Source organism: Diadema antillarum, unplaced genomic scaffold (genome assembly GCF_040938485.1).
Source record: "Diadema antillarum isolate AM-2024a unplaced genomic scaffold, OU_Dant_1.0 seq00000796_RagTag, whole genome shotgun sequence".
NCBI classification, from domain to species: Eukaryota; Metazoa; Echinodermata; class Echinoidea; order Diadematoida; family Diadematidae; genus Diadema; species Diadema antillarum.
Window position 1 is genome coordinate 190,884 of NW_027271681.1, and position 22,773 is coordinate 213,656.

The 22,773-nt window shown below is 37.8% G+C and overlaps 1 protein-coding gene across 3 annotated transcripts in view; it reads left to right on the top strand.

The window, feature by feature from the left end:
- LOC139739331 (G protein-coupled receptor kinase 3-like) overlaps positions 1-16,446 on the top strand; it is a 116,698-nt gene extending 100,252 nt beyond the window's left edge. The window contains exons 14-21 of one of the 3 annotated variants that reach the window (XM_071649947.1): positions 1,663-1,763; positions 3,268-3,334; positions 4,051-4,146; positions 4,530-4,683; positions 5,761-5,906; positions 6,913-7,026; positions 7,688-7,787; positions 16,388-16,446. In XM_071649947.1, the coding sequence (XP_071506048.1) occupies positions 1,663-1,763; positions 3,268-3,334; positions 4,051-4,146; positions 4,530-4,683; positions 5,761-5,906; positions 6,913-7,026; positions 7,688-7,787; positions 16,388-16,434 (825 nt within the window). In that variant the 3' untranslated portion in view covers positions 16,435-16,446. Of the gene's footprint in view, positions 1-1,662; positions 1,764-3,267; positions 3,335-4,050; positions 4,147-4,529; positions 4,684-5,760; positions 5,907-6,912; positions 7,027-7,687; positions 7,871-9,175; positions 9,296-16,387 lie in introns of those variants that run through there. The other 2 variants (XM_071649948.1, XM_071649946.1) reach the window with 2 other exon arrangements.
- The last annotated feature ends 6,327 nt before the right edge of the window (positions 16,447-22,773 follow it).

The following is a 22,773-nucleotide window of genomic DNA, read 5'->3' on the forward strand; positions in this document are numbered from 1 at the left end:
GTCCTCCTTCTGGCAAATGACTCCTTTGATTGTATCGAGCTGTAAGGAGAAATTGCGTGGTGCAGTTATGTAACTCATGAGCAGCTACCCAGAGGGTTACTGGCTACAGAGGAGAGGGCACTCCACAGGGGTTAAAGGGGAAATCCACCCCAAAAATAAATAACCTTCAAAAGAAAGAGAAAAATATTTCCAACAGAAGGAGAAATAAGTAAGATATGACATGTTAAAATTTCACCTTTTTTCGGAAAACATTTCTTGACCAGTCCTTATGAATATTCAAATGAGCCAGTTGACGATGTCATGCTCTCACAATATCTTGTTCATTTCATTTATGGAAATAAAAAAATATCATATTTCAGCTGTATGAATATAAAACTTGCCTTAAAACCACCCAAAACAAAAAAGGACAAATGTTAACTCTGATATATCTTGGTATGACAACATGTATTTATTCATATTAGTTAAAAATAACAATTTTTCTGAATTTCATGTATAATATACATGAAAAATTGTGAGGGTATGACATTATCAACTTACTCATTTGAATATTCATATGGCCCTGTCACAAAATGTTTTCCAAACAAATGTGAAATTTCGAAATATCATATCTTCCTTATTTCTTATCCAATTTTTGTCACTTTTTGTATCATTCTGTAGGGCACGTTTTTCTCTTTATTTTGAAGTTTATTTATTTTAGGGTTGGATTACCTCTTCAAGGGGGAAGGTTAGACAAGTTAGAGGCGATCTGATCCCCGAGGAATATCATCGCTGCTTCTAGGGGTTCAGCTGACCTCGGTTGGGCACAGATCCGCAGTCGCTAAGGTCAAAAGTCGCGCTTTGACGGATGTGTAGAGATAGCAAACAAATCAATCATGAATACGCCCACCCATAGGTCGTCAAAATGTCGCCAAGCGTAATAAAACACAGAAGCACACATATACACACACTGACAGACAGACAGACAGACAGATGCACACACACACACACACACACACACACACACACTCACACACGAGGCAAGAGGATATCAAAATCTGTCATCATTAAAGGTGATGGTTAGCAAATGGGAACAAAATTCCTCATGTCTCAAAACTAAATGCCAGCTGTGTTATGGTATTGGCAACATACATTGGCAATGTATGCCTAGATAGAGCAATTGCATTTTGTCATCTCATCAAAGTTTTGTGAAGAAAACTGGAGATGAATTATCTGTTACTGCTATCTTTTGAGAGGCAAGTGTGTAGAATAAATCAACTGTGGACTGGTACACTTTAATATCTTATTTCACATTGAAATGAAATCCTTTCAGCTACTGTATACAGCGAATATTTCACGGGGTTTTTATTTTCGCGAATTTCGCGAGCCAACTGCTATTCGCGGAATTACAAACACGCGAAAATATTGACTCTGATCCTGATATGAATATGACGTACGCGTACACATTTCTCTGTTCAGTAGAGGACTCCACGATCGCGAATTTGACCACTCGCGAAATCGTCGGGAAGTCTCGATTTGCGAAAATTTAGACTCGCGAAATATATGGCGTATACAGTATATTTTGCTATTGCTCTATAAACACACGTTATCATTACTGATTTAAATGAGTGTAGAAAGTGTGTTCATGGTTTTTGGACTCTGTGTATTTCTTCTTCTTTTCTCCAGGATGTTGAGTTCCCTGACAAGATGACCGAGGAGATGCGATCATTACTACAAGGCCTGCTCCAGAGGGAGGTATCCAGTAGACTAGGCTGCCAAGGCAGGGGGTATGTCCTGTATTTACTACTCTCTCTCTCCCCCTCCCATTTGACTGTGTGACCTGGCATCACAAGATGCTGTTCTGCCCTTTTCTCATCACCCCCTTCATCTCTTCCATGTCATAGTTACTGAAGATAAAAAAAAAGAGTCTGTGCTGAACAAAGGGATGATAGCATGTGAAATTAGAATACGTAAACGAAGCAGTCTGTATGAGTGTCCTTTATACCCATCAATTTCTTACAGTTCTGTGCCTTTCTTTCAGTAGTTCCCTTAGAGGGATGGTATAGTATTGGTTGAGGTGAGGACTCAGCTTTTAACTTTTTGCAAGATACTTAGAAATCTCTTTATGAAATGTTAAAAAGCATGCAATTCTAGGAGGAATTTAAAGTTTATTTGATGAAAATCGGTTTTGAAATGGCAATAATGTTAAAAAGCATGCAATTCTAGGAGGAATTTAAAGTTTATTTGATGAAAATCGGTTTTGAAATGGCTGAGATATCCAAACACAAAGTAAAACAAAACAATCCTACTAAATGATTGGTCCCACCTTTTATTAGGATTGCTTTATTTTGGATATCTCAGCCACTTCAAAACCAATTTTCATCAAATAAACTTCAAATTTCTCTTAGAATTGTATGCTCTTCCATAGTTCTTTAGAGATTTCTCATTATCTCAAAAAGATGTTCTGTAAATGTCATGTGTAACATTTAATGAGATTCAGTCCACTTCCATGTTGGATTACACTCTCACATAGAAAAAAAAAAACAACCGAACAAATATCTTTTACTTGCCGACACTTGGTCCCAACATATAGATTTACATCATTTTTGTTTCATAGGTTAGATGTTTTAGTGCTGTCCAAGGTCTTGTGCTACAGTCAAAGGTCATGAAGGGTCAAATGTTTAAACTAGTTTAAACTTCAATGAAATGTGGTGATGATAGAAATGAAATAAACTGAAATGTTGTTTACAGGAAATGTTGCATCTTCTGACCTTCAGGAGAGGATGTGGGGGATGACACTTGTACTCTTCTACTGTAATGTCAGAGAACCAAGTGATGAAATGTTGTTGTGTACTTACCTCTTACTTATTAAATTTCGGTAAGCATTAATTGATGTCATAGTGTCACGAGTGTTTCTCACTTCAAACCTCTTGACCTATTTACGGAGACGGGTCATGCGATAAGAGTCGATCGAGTTGTTTGTGAGAAGATGTGAAGGAAGTAAACAAGCAGCAAGATGCAGAGGCATGGGAGGACCTTGAAACACTTGTCTGAAGACGTCAAGATTAGGATGCAGATTAGAGCTGGGAGATTACAATACAAGCACATGCCCACAAGGTTTCCTGTCTTCTCAAGCTCCAGTTGCGTTATGTAATCATTTTATCGATGGAGTGACAAAACCAACAAAGAGCAAGAATGTCAAATACTTTCCATAGTGAAAAGTTAAATACAAATGTTTGATCCTTGCTTGACCTTTTTCTTCTTTCTTTCTTTCTATTTGATTCACCACAGGGCATTAGAAGTTCGAGAGCATCCCTTCTTCAAGACCACAGACTGGAACCAAGTCTACTACCAGAAGGTAAGGTTGAGTGTATCCCAGAACATCAATGCTGATTGGATGACAGCATGTCTCTCGTCACACCATTGTCACTTCCCATGAGGAAAGAAGAAGTGATTTTGTTCTCTCATCTGCTCACCACAGCCTTCAAAGTTTTCCTGGTTTCGTAGGAGACTCTCTAAACCTTTATGATCTCTTTGCATGTCTTGGCAAGATGATACCGTATTCATCATGTATTTTCCAAATTTGGACTTATACGGCAATTTCGCGAGTGGTTGAATTTGGGATCAAGAACCGCACCAATGGTTGTGATAGTGGTAGTAGTGGTGGTGGTGATGAAGACGATAATTGTAAGATGATAATGAAAATGATGGTCTTTGTGAAGATTAGGGTCATGTTATCTTTGATGGTGATGATGATGGTGGTGATGGTGATGGTAGTGGTGATGGTGATGATGGTGGTGATGGTGATAGATGGTGATGATGATGTTGATGATGGTGATGGAAATTGTGATAGTGATGGTGGTGGTGGTGGTGGTGGTGATGATGATGGTGATGATGATGTTGGTGGTGATGGTGATAGATGGTGATGATGATGGTGATTGTAATGGTGATGGTGATGATGCTAGTGATGGTGATGGTGATGGTGATGTGGATGGTGATGATGATGTTGATTGCCATGGTAACTGTGATAATATCAATGCTAATCACAAAGAATGTCAAATCTACCCCCATCAGGTCCAACCACCTCTCATCCCACCGCGAGGAGAGGTCAACGCTGCTGATGCCTTTGATATCGGATCCTTTGACGAGGATGACGTAAAAGGAATCAAGGTATGGATCTCAGAGTCCATGACACAAATGGAGAGTCAAATAGATCCCATTACAAATCTGTTTCTTTGCAAACAAATTGAGCTAAAGTTTGTCTTTGCAAGCATCTCTCACATTTCCTTATGGTTTTGGTTAGCTTCATGTTATGTAAGAATGCAAGGTGCATCGGTGTCCTAGTTTTATCTGATGTTTACTGGGGCTGTGCTACAAAATTTGAGTGGTTGACATGCATACCAGTCAGAACTTATTATATCAAAGTGTAAAAGATGAGTCAAAGTTTGCTATTCTCAAATTTCATACCTTACCTCATGACTCATTAGTCCTCTATAGAGAGAGAAGCACACAAATAAATGAATGTTTTTTTGACAACCTTGAACTTTGTCCAGCTGTCGGAGGCAGACCAGGAGCTGTACAAGAATTTCCCGGTGACCATCTCAGAGAGGTGGCAGCAGGAGATTGCTGAGACGATATTTGAGACGGTCAACCAGGAGCACGACAAGGTGGAGATGAAGCGGAAGGCCAAGAAGATGGACGAAGGAAGTAAGCCAGCTGAGAGTGTGTATCACTAGCTGCAGTCATGCTGACAAAACCCAAAAGTCCTTGAAGTGTTAAGTATTGTTTACCAGTGGGAGCAGTGATTTAATAAAATGTCGGAGTTATTACATTTGATGCATATGTGTAGGTCAGCTGTATCACAAAACATCCTACCATGTAAAGATTTTGCAATAAAGCCTAAAATATGAGGAGATATCACTATTTTTCTCACTAAAACATAACTGTAGACAGTTTAGTCTAGAAACAGTTTTATTATAACTATTGTTTACATTTTTTAAATTTAACATGATATAGATTACACTGGTAAACTTTTTTGCACTAGTTGTTTCTATCCCTAACTCACATTTTAGTGCTATTTTGAAGCACTAAACCTGGGCTTTTATATCATCTGCAAATGGTAAACAATGCTTCTAACTTTGAGAACTCTTCACTACGTTTGCTCATCCTTTACACTGGCAGCCAAACTTCTCGAAATTTCAGTTCTCAGAGTTGGAATGAAACCTGTCTTGGAGCTTTGATTACCTGAGAAGATTATCATGGAGACTTTACAAGTTACAAATTATCTATGTCTTTATGCATATATGCTAGTTTTGAGGCTGTGCTTTCGTGAAAGCACCGGCAAAGAACATCACTGAATACGCCATATTGTGGGTTTTTATTTTCGTGAATGTCGAGAGTCGGGCGCTATTCACGAAATTAAAGACATGTGAAAGTATTAACTCAGATCCCAACATGAATGCGACATGCACATTTACAGTTCCTTGTTTATTGCTGTACTCTGTGATTGTGTATTTAACCAGTCGCAAAATTATTGAAGTCTCAGTACGGAAAAATTTAGACTTGCTGAATATGGCGTATACAGTATGTAGTGTCTGAATCACTGCACTTTATCAATGCAGCATTGTAAAGAGGGAATCATTAAAAGGGATCAGTGATTTCCTGTGAGTGATATGATGATGATTTTTAAGTCCTTGAATGCTGTAGTCAATTTCAATTGAATGCAATATTCACCGTGGCCTCAATTTCAAGCCATATTGTGTGCTTCTGTCTCCCTGCCCCCAGTCTACGCCTTAGGCAAGGACTGCATCATGCACGGCATCCTACACAGGCTGGGGGGCCCCTTCCTCAACACCTGGCAGAAACGCTACTTCTACCTGTTTCCCAACCGCCTGGAGTGGTCCGGCGATAGCGACAGGGGTCCAAGTCAGGTGGGTTCTCCCCCCTCCCCCCTCCACCCTCCGCCATCCTTGTTTTTAAACTGTTAAACATGACGAATGCAGCTGATGTTTGCCCCAACAATCTGCAATATGGTACAAATGTCTTGATCATGTTAGTTTCGCCATGGATAGGTCATGTTATTATCATGTGACCATATCATCATGTGATTGTGCGGTAGATGGAAATCACAATGTGAGAGTGTCTCGTAAGAAACATGAAAACTGGTGTGGAAGAGCACAAAGTAGGAGGATGTCAGACTTTGATGCATTAACCCTTTGAGGACGGTGTGATTTTGCTACAACACGCAATTCCCATAGACACCTGCCCGAGTATACTTGGGACTCGTCCTCACGGGTTAATGCATGGTGCTGAGCAGTTTTAAGTTTTGAGAGGTGTAGTTGATATCAGATACTTTTACTAAAGAAAATACTCTGTAGCCTCAGTTCAGGAATAGATTGTTTTCTCAGTAGGGTGCATTGGAAGAGAAATATTAAAGACCATATCCACAGTAAAGAACCCCTTCACACGAAAAAAAAATAAATAAATAAATGCAAAACTCTGCCATTCTTTCCTGCTCATCCAAATGACATCATACAAAACCATGCAAGCTCTGTTGAGGCTGGTACGTTGCTGAAAATCAAAAAAAGTTTTGCAATCACCACCTGGCATTGCAACTCTTTGGCCTGAATTCACAAAGGTGGTTTAAACTAAGATCATTGTACAGATTTAGACCGTGGCCTAAAATAGATGTACCTTTGACATGCGCGCATCAATGCACGTCTGTTACTGGACATCTATTGGCATATGCGATCTGACAATCATATTTATGGAGAAGAAATTTGCATAAACCACGGTGTAGATTCAAACTACCTTCGTGAATTCAGGCCTTTCTGTCTCTGTATGTCGATGTGCACCTGACAAAATCTCTCTCATTTTCTGTATGTGTATGTGTGTGTGTGTGTGTGTGTCTGTCTGTCTGTCTGTTTGTGCCAGCAGCAGAATGTGATAGCCCTGGAGGACGTCATGTCAGTGGAGGAGTCGACGATCAAGGGATACAAGAGCATCACTCTGAAGATGAAGGCTGGCAAATCCTGCATTCTCAGGGCAGAGGTGAGAGAGTATTGGAGTGTGACATCATAGCCATTTGTTGCCATGGAAACTGGTTTCTAAGCAACCTCATGCAACCCAAATATCCGCCAACACAACTGTTGCTAAAAGTGCCATTTCCATTCATTCATTCATTTATTTTTCCATCTCCAACAGAACTTGTAAATACATTTTTTTTTCACATAAAATGTTAGTACATATATATGTCAACATTAGAAAATATGATAAATGAAATTTATGGATATGCAAATGATAGGGTGAAAAAGAAAAAGAAAAAGCACAAAGAATATTTGGAAGTTTAGAAAATGTAGGAGATGGGGAGGAATGCTGAAGAAGCAATGCTTGTAGGGTGCATTCCCCCCAAACATAGTAAAACAATTATACATATACTATCATTAATCTTCTACTTTGTACATGAAACTAAATTTACAAAATGAATTACATGAACTACCTGGTTCCAACCCACTGCTCAAAGCCTATATGTAAGGTTATTTTGTATCATATCATATATTGATTTTTATCATCTTTTTATCTACCCACCTGTTAAGTGATCCTGACATAAGTTCGGTCAACCATTTCATCTGTCGAACGATCAATCGATCTATTTATGTCTTGTCTATGTAAACGTCCTCTCTCTCTTTCTTCCCTCCCATTTCTGGTACAGTCCGAGCCAGAGTACGTGCAGTGGTTCAAAGACATTCGTGGCACCTTCGACGAGGCCCAGCGCATGCTGCGGAAGGGCCCCAAGATGTTTGCGACCCAAGGTTCGTCCACTGATATCATGCGACACCACCCCCCACTAGGCCAGCGCAACAGCAATGGCCCACACTAACAACCTCCTCTACCCCCCTCCCCCAAACAGACCATTCCTACCGCCCAGCCCTCCCAGATTCTGACCCCGATCACCCCAATCGAATCATGCATTTGTAATGACTTAACAACTCTTTTTTTTAATCTTTTTTTTTTTCTATTCAAATTTATTTTCGTTATCCCTAGCGAGTATGCATATATGCAATGGCTTAGATGTATTAGCTTAACAAACTGCTGGTGTCTATTTTGGGCACATTTTCTTTTTTTTAAATGCCCAGTTTTACCTTGATCAAGGAGTTGTTCAGGTCTGCTAGTAATGTGGAATATCAAAAGCTTTTAAACTATTTCCAGCTGCTTGTGCTGGTCCAACAATATATTTATATAGATATACATCCCCTGCATGATGGATGAAAGAAGAACTTATCGGTGCCATCTTCTTGACAATAGAAGTACCTCGAGTGTATCAAGTTCAGATTCCAAGAAAATTTGCATGTAAAAAGCAGATTTTGGCCCCAAATTTTTCCCATTAGGCGTTTCCCTTTCCTTTCTCCCACATCCCCATGACATGACCCGCGTTCATCCAGGAAAGCAGGTCAAACCAACCCAAGTGTATAAACCAAAATGGCTTCTTCAGCAGTGACAATTGTTCAAAAAAAGCAAGTAAAAGAACGAAAAAAAAAAAGCGTTCAGTACTGCCGACCCATAAATGGATGCCCTCATAGCATGTATCATGGCAGCTCATTTGACAATGATGTAAAACGGAATTAGAGGAAGTGCAAATCTTGTTTGTGCATATTTTAATGGATTTTTAGTATTTGATTGTAATCAGCTTGTGTTAGGGAAAAAAAAAAACCAGGCAAACAAGGAAATACAGTAGCAAATTGTAAAAAATTTTAAATCAAAGAATATCAGCAAATTTGCATAAAGAAAAAAAAAAAGAAGGTAAAAATCGTCAACCCGGTCTGTTGTTTGATCCAAATCCCTACTCACTCAGTTTATCTGCTGTATAGTAAATTGGAAACTTTCTATACTTGGCTAGAGTGAAATCTTGACAAGATCCTTTCACAAGATAGGGCTGAAGGAAGAAAAAAGACTTATATAATATAATTCTAATAAACTATATAGTGCTGGGCATTAAAGCAATAGCATTGGAAAGGTGGTGCTATATGTACAATGTATGTGTGGTGTGGGCTTTTCAATGCTGCCCTCGGTGTCACTAACTCACATGATACGTCGTATAACCTCCCCCCGAAGTCATTTGGTCGCCGTTTCGTGCCCAGCAAAGGCTCGGGCAAGCTTGAGGTTTATTTTCACAATGACATCTCTCTTTCTTCTTCACCAGACTAACCCACATGAATGCCAGGTGATTGATCTAACATATCCAGCGATAACTCAGCAGGCCAACAGTCCCACCCCTTGACTTTTTTGTATCCACATCATTTCTAAACCTTGAAAACCTAACAGCATTTTGCTCACAAAAAAAAATTTGTAGTGTATGTTATTTTTTTTTTTCGGTTCTATTTTTTTAAATAGAGAAAATGACTCAAAAAATTGAGAAATCACATTTTTGCTGCAAGCGTTTTTGAGAGTACATGTATTTCAAATGTGAATGAACCATCATGTGGCTATTCAGCTTAAATATGTTTTACCTGTGGAATTGAATTTTCCGTATGAACAATAATTTTCACACATGTTTATGATTTATGCAGCCATGGCATTTTGCCTGGTAGAGGGAAAGTAACTGTATACTTAAACCATTTTGACTGTGAGGAAAGAGTTGATCGTGTAGCAAGGTCTCACGACAGCTGAGACTCAAACTTTGATATATCAAGGATGGGCAATTGAATATTTTGATCTGTGTTGTGATCAAAGTCGTAGCACCAACTCTGACTCTTACGAAGTTGGGCTGCTTTATCTCCAGGCAAACGCTATTTATATCTCTGTCTAGAATGACAAACTGAGTATGTTCAAAGATATATGTATGTTTGTACCGACAACATGACTCGTGGAGTGCGAAAACGAACTTTTTACCACAGTACTGCGACTGTATACACTACCTGACTATTAAACATGATGAAACGCTGTCTGTTAGACTTTAGAATCTGAGTAGTAATGGGTAGAGGGTGATATTGTGTTTTTGTATCCATTGAATAGGACCTATTTGTTTCTGATTTTGACATCTGTTCGGACACACAATACGTATGAGGCATGACTTCAGCCCTGAGTTTGATATCATCAAAGCGACGATTCGTCTCAATACATGACCATGTACCCTGGTGTACCAATGTGACACAGAACGCGAAGTGCTAGTTTGCCATATAGCACCTGTTTGCACAGAAAAGACAAAATATACGCTAAGACTCTGACAGAACAAGTCCTAGTGTACCTATATTTATGATTAATATTATTATTATATACCAGTAGTATTTATAGAGCAGAACACACAACTTATCTGATCACTCCAGAAATTTTAGAGAGACTGCCAAATTGTTGTAGGCACACAAGTATATGTACACAGGTTTTTTACGTACCTTGCGCTGCTGTATTGTGAAATTCTCAAGGGTGAATGTCACGTAGCAGCAAGGGGAGATGCGCTATAAAACAGTTGAGATGACCTATGAGCATGTGATGTGTCGGTCTTCAATGGCCAAAGATATAAAACAAACAATGAGGCAGCGTTCCTAGCTTTGACAGATTCCGTTGTACTCTCGTGCTATACATTGAACACATACAAAATCTGCCAGAACTCTTTTAGCGAGTTTTAAGATTTCTTCATATAGGATAGTAGCCATCACTTTGTGAGTTAACTGAACACACTCAAGAGGAGTTATATTATACACTGCTATACTTCATATTTTCATTATGTTTTACAGTGAGTAGCCTTCGGTTTATTTCACTGATTGAATATTAGAACAATGTCAGAGAGAAAAAAAAAAAGACAGAAAAAAGACAAAAAAAAGTGTTTTGTTTCATTTACGAATGTGTTATCAAATTTTCTTGTTTTGTATTAAACTAACCAGTATACAATTGTTAAATTGAAAACATTTACGTCTTTTGTGTGAAATGTAAGCGAGAAAAAAAAATTATTCATTATGGGGAAAAGAATCCTTTTTTGTATTTTTTTAGTCCTGTGCTCTAGATCTGCTTAGTGTGTGTTAAAGGAAGACAGTATGATATATCAACAACCTTTGTACATGCAAAAAACTATTGTAAGTGTGCTACAAATGATTAAAAACAAATAAAAATGATGTGAATGTATGAATTTGAAAAAAAAAAAAAGACAGGTCGACGCAGGTAGTCAATAAAATTATGGAGTTTATTTGCTTTTAAAATGAAAATGGTGACTTGTGCTGTGCACTACGAGCACTCCAATACCTGACTCCATTTGAGTCCAGAGGTTCATGTGAGTAGAGACGAATTTCAGATGTGCATGGCTATGTAGTCTATGTTCTATAATCTTACACAAATCTCACAGCTATGAGGAAATTGTTTTCGATATTGGACATCTGTTTAGAAATTGCACCGTTCAAACTTTTGCTCGTCAGAGCAGCATCAAAGCTGTGGCAGTGTTTTCGTTTTTCAGAAACATCTTCATGATTTTTTTTTTTCTGTTTAGAAACATAGCTGATTAACTGGAGATATTATTCAATTGACATGCTAACAATCAGATTGTATGTTTTTATAGAGAAATGATTAATATCATGTGCATATATTTTTTTCTCCTTTGTTTACATCATTGAACATCAATTCAAGGTTTAAATTGATGGGTTCTAGCGAGAAAAAAAAGAGAAAAGAAGTAGGTATCGTGTGCATTCTTGTAGTCTGTTTGTTTTATGCCATGACCGATTTGCACTATCCAAAACGTTTTTTGGAAATGTATAATGAGAGCACACAGCTTTGAATAATTCCGCAACAGCTGTGTGTGTGTGTATGGGTGTGTGTGTGTAGCTTTTAATGTACAGACAAAAATCAACTAGAGAATTGAATGAAATGTTGTTTATGAAATCATTCACTTGTACATGTATATCAGCAATCGGCACTCTGTCCCGCTTTGTCTTTTAGGCACATTTCTTACCTGAGTAGCCCGCCAGACAATGGGTGGATGTAGTATGCGAAATATGTATCAAAAACACAAGCAAGAAAACAATTTTCCCCTCTCTATCATACCTGTAAACGCTGCTTTGAATTGACATGTGACATATGTGGGGAGAAGAAAACGAAAGCAGCAACAACAACAACAGTGCATATGAAGCAGATGATCTCATATTTTGAAAGGAAAAAATAGTTTGACTGTCTAACTGGAATGCCCGCTTTGAAAACACAACTCATGATTTGGTGTTCACGAAACGGCCATTTTTGTAGGTCTTTGGTTTTGTCACGTCTCATTCTATCCCCCTCTTCTTCTATTATCATTCACTTTAATAGATTCTTGAAAATCCTAAACAATTTGTAGCGGAAACATGGAAGTGTTGTCTTGAAAATTGTGCGTAATTGATGTAACTTTAAGTACTGAAAAAATGCAAATTGTAAAGTCTAACTCTTTCCTATGACTGAAGTATAACAACTATTCTCTAAATGCTAGTAGTTCCATAATTCTTTTTTTTTTCAAAGATATGTATACTATCAGATTGATTAAGGCTTTTCGTTGTTTGTGTACAATGCGTTTACTGTGTGTATGTGAATGAGCAGCTTAGACAATATTACAAATGACATAACTTGTGTAATATCTTTGATTGTTTTTTTATTGGATTGTGATTCTTTTTTTTTTTTAATGACGTTTTCTATGATTTCTAACCAAAGCAATGTGTACCCACAAAGTAAGCAGTATGGGCGAAGTCACGAATATTGCAGTCGATTCAAAATACCTACGGCCGCTTGCGAAGAGCCGACTTGTGAATTACACTCAAAGAAACAGTGAAACAATATTTGAATAGGCTGAGGCTCTGTCCCCCCGTTTTGTGTCGGTATTCACTTTTCAGCACTCCTTCATAGATATCTGTCCAATTTCATAGTTACTTTTTCGTCTTAGCGTAGCCAATGTGTAGACACTGGTTAGCGTGTGAAAAGAGCTCACACACTATTTGAGAAATCTTTATTACGATACCACGTGACGGTGAGTCTGTGAGAGGCAGGGAAACTCACCACAAACCATGATATTTTCTGTGAACACTCACTCTGCAAACACCTCATTGATGCTCTGACACATTTGCTGGTACTCTCTCTCACCCACAAGTCGAGTCTAATATGTGTTGCAAAGTTTTATATCTCTCCGCTGCAAGCCCCCAAAGCCCACAAACGATCCATAAAACCGGGAGCATCCCTCCCCGCCGTGTCCGAGAGGCGCCGTGTACAGCGTTGCATTCTGGGTAAACTGTTGCTGTCAATAATAGTCACATGACTCTTTGTTCGTCTATCTTTTTTTTTCTTTTTTAAATGTGTGTGTGTATGTGCGTGATGCAGTCGATCTTTGATATTCTTTCTTCCTTCATGTTTTCAGTGTGATCTGGATGTATAAAATTGGTAAAATTTCAGTTTCTTTCACCCCCTTAGGCTACCCTTTGCTCCTTTGAACGGTTCATGCTCCCCGCCCCGCCCCCTGTAGTCCACCAGATTGCAAAATTAATTCTATGTATGTATGTATGTAAATGTTTATCGTATATCAGCATAATATAAAGTTTTATGTGTAAGTCTCCCCCAGTCCCTGCATTTTTTTTCCCTGGGCTAAACTAAACATTAGGCTCAGTTATACCCAGTTGCTTCACTCTCCTGTAATCTTGAAGTGAATGCTCTTTGCTGTATATCAACTCCTTTTTTTCCCCCCTATCAATTGTGTAATGCTTCCTTGATGATATTTATTTGTACTCTATCTATTGTTGGTCATTCTATGTTTTGTTTTATGTTGTTTTGTTTTGGTTATTTTTGTTTTGTTTTGTTTTGGGTTTTTTTTTTTTGGCCAAATTTCCTATCTCAAGTTATTGTACGTACATCTCAGTGCTATGAACAACAAATGATATATCAGGCCATCCTATGCAGTGTATTACTGCCAAAAGTCAGTAGTGCAAGCACCCCAACTAATAAAAAAATAAAAAGAAGGAAAATTAAGCAGTCAAAAGTTGAGATTTGATTCCATAGTACTGAAATTGGGAATAGATGGTCATGCCGAGAGATCTATTCAAAAACCTGTGATTGTGGTTTGATTTGCTTAATTGGTTAACATTCCAGTGGGAAAAAAAAAGAATTACAGCCAAAATGTCAAATACAGAGTATAACACAAAACTAGGTCAATATAAAAGCTCTGACATCAAGTTGGACTTTAAACCATGAAACATAATTAGTTCCTGCCCTACACATATCGACACATCCAAAGATGTCAGTCGTTTCGATCCAGTTACATGCCTTCACCCTAATGCTTTTATCTACCCTTATAAATCATACCTTTGGAGGTCCATGTACAGCACAATATGCCAGCAAAATATTGTTGTTGTCTTTTTCACCTGCATGAATGTGTCCCAAGATAATCTCACAAAAATGTTGGTACTCGATGTCTTTCTATATTCTCCAATGCATGAAACAAAGTGCAGCAAAATGCCCCTGTGCCATTTACTTAAAGATTCTTTTTTTTTTTAATGGCATCTCAAAAAATTGTACCTCAGACCTTGTGTTTTGTTTTAATGCTTCATCTCTATCCTTGTGATTACAATCAGTATACAGTCAGTATTCATTTTTCCTTTTTGGTTGTGCTTTTTTTTTGGACAAAAATTAGCATGCAGACTATCTTTAGGCATTATTTATTTATTTGAAGGACAATGTTTTTATTACATATTATAATTTGTTTTAAGAAAGAAAATTATGGCTTATGCTATGAATCCTTGTTTCTTCTCACCAAGGATAAGGCCTTATTTGTAGCACAGTAATATTTTAACCAGAAGATAAGTTAAAATGTGGAAAATGAGTTTAGTAACGTTCTGTAGGAACAGAGAGAGTGCGCTGATTCCAAATTTAACAACAACAACAACAACAACCACAACAACAAAGAAAGAGAGGTACTGCTGATCTGTGTGTTGTGTCTGCTTGAGTGCTGTGCTAGCTAGCTGAGGTCTCAAACCACATGCACCATGTTTCAGACATGGCTGGGAAATCCATTTTTTTTTTAAATCTTAAAGAAAGATGTGATTTCAGCACTCTTGGTTATATTTTGTGAGTGAAACTAATTTATTATTATTTTTTTTTTTTTGTGACCATTCACCTTTTTTTTTCAGTATTATGTGTATGGCCAGTAATGATTCCTTTGTAAATTTTTGTTGTGATGCTGTTCTTTAGTCTTTGCATGCAGTCGTGGAAAAGTGATTTGTAGCATGATTATATACTCACAGTCCAAGTGATTTGTGTGCACATGTTTTACAAAGAGCAAAATAGGAGTAATGCCCTACATGTACATGCTCCATGATATTACTCAGTTGTATGCAAGGTTGTTTAAGTTGTGGGATGTTGTTAGACAGATGTCATATAAAAGCATTACTTCATGATATTCCATGATATGAAGTGGCATTCTCTGCCAATTTATCAATCTCGAGACGTAGAATGAGATTGGGCTGAAAGGAATTAATTTCAAAGTTTAGGACAGTGTGCTCACAGTGACTAGTATAGATGTTAGATAAGCATTGATCTAGGTACAATTGTAGATAAAGCAATATTCTTGGGATACCATGTCTCTCCTGATATCTATTTCTCAAGTTGAAGTGCAAAAGCTTGATAATTTGTGACTCTATGGGGGGGGGGGGGGATTAAAAATCCAATTTTAGACAGCTTAAAACTTTGTTCCCTACTGGGATAACATTGAAAACAATAAATGTTTGGATCAAGACAGTATATTTCTAATGAATAGAAGCAATGGATAATGCCTAAATTTGTGATGATACATCGCAGAATTAATTTGAGAATGCCTGAGGAATGATTCGGCCTCTCCGTCCACCAATTATCAAAGGGGAGTTGAGAGAGAATCTTACCTCTAATCCAGACAGTACCTTCAGCAACCTGTTTCTACACATTGTCAATGGCATTATAAGATGGTAGGCCTGAGGGGGTTAAATGCTGAGAACTTCCACCCCCCCCAAAAAAAAATAAATAAATAAATAAATTAAAAAAAAAAAAAAATATATATATATATATATGTATATATATGTATATGTATATATATATATATATATATATATATATATATATATATATATATATATATATATATATATATATATATATATATATATGTATTGTGAATACTTTAAAATGGGCTGCAAGAAATCTGCAGCAATGATACTTGACAAGCCATCTCCTCACTCAATTTCCTTTTTAATTTGTCCCATCTAAAACAATTTAGTATTTTTTTCTAATTACTAATAATTCAGTGCTGTAGAATTGATGTAATGAGACTGCCTCAATATCATCAAATGTACATTAGGAATTGATGTAGATTTGTTGATCTGTGTATTCTCCAGGTATCTAACTACAGTTTTGCTCTCTCTCTTTATTCTCCCCGTTTCTCTTCCTCCTGCAGCTAGTGGTATGTATTACAAAGGACGAGGAGTAGCCCAGGAGAGCTAGCACTACACCCAGACATTCTACCAATGCCCCGCCCTTCCCCTTTCCCCGCTTCGTTCAAACCTCAACTCCCCATTGGGCATTTTCCAGCCACCCCCGTGCGACCAACATTATATGTCCCGGCCTCGTGAAAGAGAGACCTTTGAAACGCTAACCCCCATCCCCCTCCCCACGCCGAAAGACTTGACACGCCCGAATGGCAGCTCCTGTTGCCATGGCGACACCACTCTGCTTAGTGGGGACTTCTTGTGGGCAGGCAGGAGGAGGATGGAGAACTTGGAGACGGTGATGATGATGATGATGATGCGATTAGAAAAGGACGCAGGGGAGAGTTTGGCAAATAGAGATGGACGCAGCTTCTAGAGAGCAGTGAACTACGCAACAAAGTAACTTGCATCATATGCGAAACGGATGAGTGAGGCTTGGATGACAATAAAAAGATTGAAGCTGAATTCAACCTGCTGGAAACCCGGCAGCTCTATGAGAGAGATATGGGCTCAGCCTCCAAAGGGTCTTAATCTCCCCATACCATACTGATGATTTTTCTAGTTCCTCACCAAGCCGGCATCAACATCTCCCTGCATGGAAGCATCTCATAGTCTTGAGTCGCAGACCTCATTTTCAGCCTAGTTCACCATTTCTGTGTGGACGTACCTAGCCTACACTCATGAGGCAGTGTACAGACTTTGCTAGAATTGATTATCATATACCGTTCTGCATGGTACAAGATTGACAGATACAATTTTTGTTTCTTGCTTTTATTGGCATGTGCATTTCTTTGGTTTCGTAAGTCAGAGTATTATACAAAGAAGAAAACATGGCACCTTTTGTGGAGAAACCCTTTTCAGGTACAAAACCTTGATGCAACATAGAATGTAGAGCTTAAGATTATGTCGAACAGTCCCAGAGGTTTATTTTTTTTCTTTGTTCAACTAGCTCCGTACTACTGTTCAAGAAGGACCGATCCATAGTGTTAGTTCAATATGAAGATGATGACGACAATGATGGTGATGATGATGATGATGATGATGATGGTGATGACGATGATGATGGTGATGATAGAAAGAGGCTAATGCCGAGGATGATGCTGTGTACGACACACAGAGTGATGATAATGATGTTGCCCCGCGATGATGATGATGATTACGATGACATCGCTGCTGCTGCTGATGATGATGATGATGTTGATGAAACGCCATACACTGGAAACAACTGGCAACGAAGACAGTGACAATGTTGATTTCCAAGCCATGCAGGGAACAAATTGCGAAAAGCAGGATCTCAATACTATGCAGAAGCACGCTGTTTTTTGGGCGCTGGCGCCTCTCACCAGTTCAGCTTTATTCTATTTTATTTCGCCTTCGTAGTATTCCTCAAAGTCGAGCCCAAAGATGTAAACTTTCTCTTGTCCAGGCAAACATTTTGGCATGGACTTTGCACCGAAATGACAGTTCTGTTTCATCATGTATTAAAATGAACGAATAGCTTTTCAAAAAAAAAGAAAAAGAAAGAGGGGATGTATGAATAGGTGCAAAGCAATGCTAATATCTGTGCAGTCAAATACATTTTCTCCAATGTTCACTGTTCAATTCTGCACAAAAATGCAATCAGTTGTCAGACATGGTGTAGGAATAATTCAGAATTAAGCAAAGTCAATTCCTGTTATCAGGCTGATGGTGGAGAAATGATGTTTATTAGACTTTTTTTTAAATATTTTTTTTTGAAATACAGAATTAGGCAAAGCATAGTCCAGGCAAGTTTGCTACTTTTTTTGGTCTGATACATACAACCCAGTTAGCCATTCAGGAAGACAACAGCACAATGAATAAGCTGCTGAAATTGAAATAACCCTATCCCTGCATAAACGAGAAAACCTCAAGACAAAGGGAGCATGGATGCTTTGGGTGACCACTACAAAGATTCCAGACATAAAGTTGTCGGACAGATTGCTCTTCTCCGCCACCAGATCATACAACTGGCAACAAGCAAAGATAAAAACCATTACACTTTATTAGCTTTTTCTCAAAATTTATCAATCATGCAGTAGACTCTAGCAGCAGAGATAGATTCAACGTGCATAGCGGAGATGGAATGAAAAGAATGAAAATGTCAGAGAGTCCTCTTCACTTTAACCGTTTGGATGAATCATGTTCCCGTCAAATTTGATTGATTGGCAAGGTGCACCAGGGTGGTGTTATTCCCGTGCAACTTGAATTGGCTTGTTGCCAGTTTTTGCGATAATGTAAATAAAATTACTATCAATCCATTTGTCTGAATGAAATATAATGGAATTTGAAATTAAGGATGGGAGTGAGAGAAAGAGAGAGAGAGGTAGAAAGAGAGGGAGAAAAAGAGAGATGGAGAGAGAGAGAGAGACAGAGGGCAAAAAAAAAAAAATATTAAGATATAATAAGACCAAATTTTTGATTTGGTGTTGCTGCAAATTGTGGTGGGACTTTATCTGTGTTATACTATGGCTTACATTCATTAAACATTTTTGTATGTACACATACAAGTAAGTACTGCACATGAAACATATGTCTTATTAACGCATTTTGATGTAATCAGAAAAAGACCGAAAAAAAAAACAAACCCTAAAATTAGCCTCAAAATATTGATGTGATACAAACAGTGTCGGTATCTATGTGTTTATTAATAACTGTATCCAGGCATTGGAGATTGTACAACAAAATTCAAGTTATAGAGAATAGAGGTCAAATACTAGTAACTGTCTCTTTTCAGTGTCATTCTGTACAATAATGTAATTATTTGAGGCTAGGTGAAGACTTGGGGGAAAAAAGAAGCCCAGATCATTTCAAGGAATTAGAAGTTACAGTTGATTTTTCAGAGAAAATTATCTGAAGTATGATGTATTTAAGCAAGAACAATACCTTAACATCCAAAATTCTCATAATCACAAGATTATCAGCTTTAGCAAATGAAATCAAAGGAAACAATATAAAGAAGTGAACATTCATATTCTCATGCAGACGTTGTCAAGTAAATTTTGGGTATGAATGAATCTGTCAAGACTTATTGTCAACATAATCACAGTTTATATGATAGCATGGATATTTACAATTCATATTTGTTTCTCCTTGACATGATTTTGAAAGAAATCCCCCATTCTGTTTCTTCATTGAGTAATATTTGCTGTATGCAAACAATTGTAACGACAACATCGTTGGTTGAATCATATATTGGTGACTAAATTTGAACAACAAATGATAACATACAAAATGATGATTACAAACTCGCCTTGCTACCTAACCGTTGAGGTTACTTTTCTCACTAGAAAATTCAAAACTTTGTCCAGTTTTTATGTTTTTTCCCATACCATAACCTTGCCTGCAGTATACATGTCATCATTTGTAGTGTGCTCGGTTGTTCTTATAGATTTTTTTTTTTGGTATTTTTTTTTAAATCAAAGACTTCAAACTCTGGAGGATAGAATGATGCTGCGTGTGGATGTTGGCAAAATACATTCATCCTCATAGAAACACTAAAATAAAGTTTCTTCAATAAGTGTATTCTGTTAGGGAGTGTGTGTGTATGTGTGTGTTTGTGTGGGTTTGTGTGTATGTGAGAGACTACAGTATGTGTGTCAGTGTGTGTGGGTGTAAGGTTGTATGTATAGTTTTGCATGTTCGTGGAAGGTTGAAGATTATTAGATCTTCAAATGAAACTTTTATGATAGGAGATATTGTCAAATTTTGTTTTGGGTAGAATTGCAAACTAATTTTTTGTCCAATGGCTTACTGGTGGTGTCTTATTTTAAACTCGTAACTGTCAAGGGAAAAAAAAAGTAAAACACCTGCAAAATCATATTTGATGTGAAATCACCTTGTGCTACTAGTGAATTCATCAATTAATTATGACAAATAACTGATATATTTTCCCCTTATATTTTTGTTTTAGCTGATTGAGCGAATTGTTGCATCATGATTTTAGTCGTCGCGATAGTATTTAGTTGTATTGGGTTTGTTGTCGTTTTTTTCTTTCTTTCTTTCTGTTTTTTTTTTTTTATCCAAAAAGCGTAAATTGATACCAAAGAAAGGGAGATGTTGTGTACAATCACATGAGTTTGTGTATAGCAGTATTTACATTGTCCTGCTTTGCATGTGCCACATAAAAGCCCGAATGGTGACATATCTTGGTCTGCCTGGCATAGATGGGTACGTGACTGCAGCTGTAACTGCCAAACCTCGTATAGACTTTGGGGCACGAACCCAGACAACGAGAAGAAGAATGGTGAAATTCATAGGGCTTTTTGTGGATTATTTGTATGATTGCATGATATTGAAGGTGCCATGTTTTAAACGATTCAAAGCAAGACCAAATTTTCTTACCCGTTTTGTTTCCTTTTCTTTCTTTTTCCCCCTCTGTTTTCAGTATTTTGCTTTTAACTTTTCTTGTGCAGCTATGATTAGAAACGTGTTCTGTTGGTATTTGTTGTTTGGGATTACTTAAATAATTAACAAGTGGTCTAGTTTTCTGATAAGTGATGTACCGTTGAGATTAGCACTCTGACTTGTGGGGGCTGATAGACGCGGACATGGAAAACAGTGGATACTGTGATTATCATATGATATGCCATTGACTTTTAGGGGAATCTGTTTATGTAAATGTCCATTTCTCTCTGTACGGCAAAGAAAGATTTTTTGTTTTGGGGGAAGGTTGCTCCAAGAAGTGGAAAAAAAGGTTACCGTTAATGGAACCCGCTTTGATTTGACGCACCTGCGAATGCAAGCAAACCATTATCAGTACTGTCCCATGCCCAGCAGTCCCTCCCCAAGGGACGATCAAATTGTAGCGCGAGAAATTGTAGTCAAAGCGGAATATTAAAAGGAAACAGGTAGAAGCGTGATCACCTTTAACGCACGGCTGACTCTGGACCGTAAAACCAAGTTTGTATCATACGAAAAACTCTTGTATTTGATATAGTACTTTTTAAAATCCCATATCTGTCTCAATATCTATAGATACTGAGAGAGAGCGAGAAAAAAAAAATTATTTGTACGTGTCTGTGTATAGAATATTTTATAGTAGATTTTTAAAGATACAGATCAAATTATGAGTTCAGGGTGAGAGAGAATCTGAGAGACGGCGAGAGAAAGATTGTGTGGTGATTATTTGTATTTTTCATTTTGGAGGATCAGCAAGCTATATAAGAGAATTGTATATTTTGTTAGAGTTATCTTTTATTTGACATGTGGTAGTTGTTAGCGTCCACTTGCCTCTGATGTACTATTTTATTCGTTCGAATGCACCGAGTGCCATATGTGTTTATATAACTATATATATATATACATATATCTCTCTCATGGAAGTGTATTCCCTGGCAAAGAAAAAAGAAGGAATTAACGGGGGGGGGGGGGGGGGGGGGGGACCCAGCTCAAAATCCACAAGTTGTAGACAGCCTTTTCACAATGGAAAGTCCCTTTTGAAAAAAAAAAAAAACTGCTCATGTTGCATATCAAAAACTGACTCAATATGATTGGTATGCTTTAATAGGTATATACACACATGGGGAGCCCTGCTGTCATATGTTTTACAGGGTGACGTGTGGATAACTTGTGATGTTTCACCCTCAGTCAATATAAGTGAATGTTGCCCAGCAGTGGCTGGTCAATGCAGTGCTAAGAGGATGGTTGAGTACTGGTAGGTGGGTTGTGACGGATGTTGGTTGTACGAGCACTATGGGGGGAAAAAAAAGATTACTCCCAGCTTAAGTCTAGCAGTCTGTGTAGTGCAGGTTTAGCATAAGTAGTGACGATAAATCTTGCCACTTAGCATATTCTCCAGTGCCCAATCCTTCGATTACCGCTAAAGATAGATGGATATTCAGAGGCAATTCAGGAACACTAGAATGTCATTTGGCATTTTGTCAGTTGGATTTTCTGTTAGACAGTGTGTGACACACTGAACATAAGTGGCAGTCGAGTTAATGTTGGTCCATTCATTTACAGGGAATTTCATGAGATACATGGTACAAAGTATGTGTCAGCCGCAGAATTCTCATAAGTTATATTACCTTGGGGTAAGAACTTGGTCTGTGTATGTGTATATTTCTCTCGGTGACTCAATTTGGTTGTTTTTTATATACTTTCTTTTCCTTTTATTTATGCAAATGACTTCTCCTTGTGTGCTATGTCATTGGGGACATACAAACATGCATGTTTTGCTGATAGTGGAGGGGTGGGAAGGGGGATTCTTCTGTTTAGAAAATAGCATCAATGCATCACAATTGGACAAAATATTTTGCTGACGTGTTATTTCCCTGGAGGAATTATTACATCTCGAATGAATTACGGGCATCTTCACACATATTACCGCCCCTTG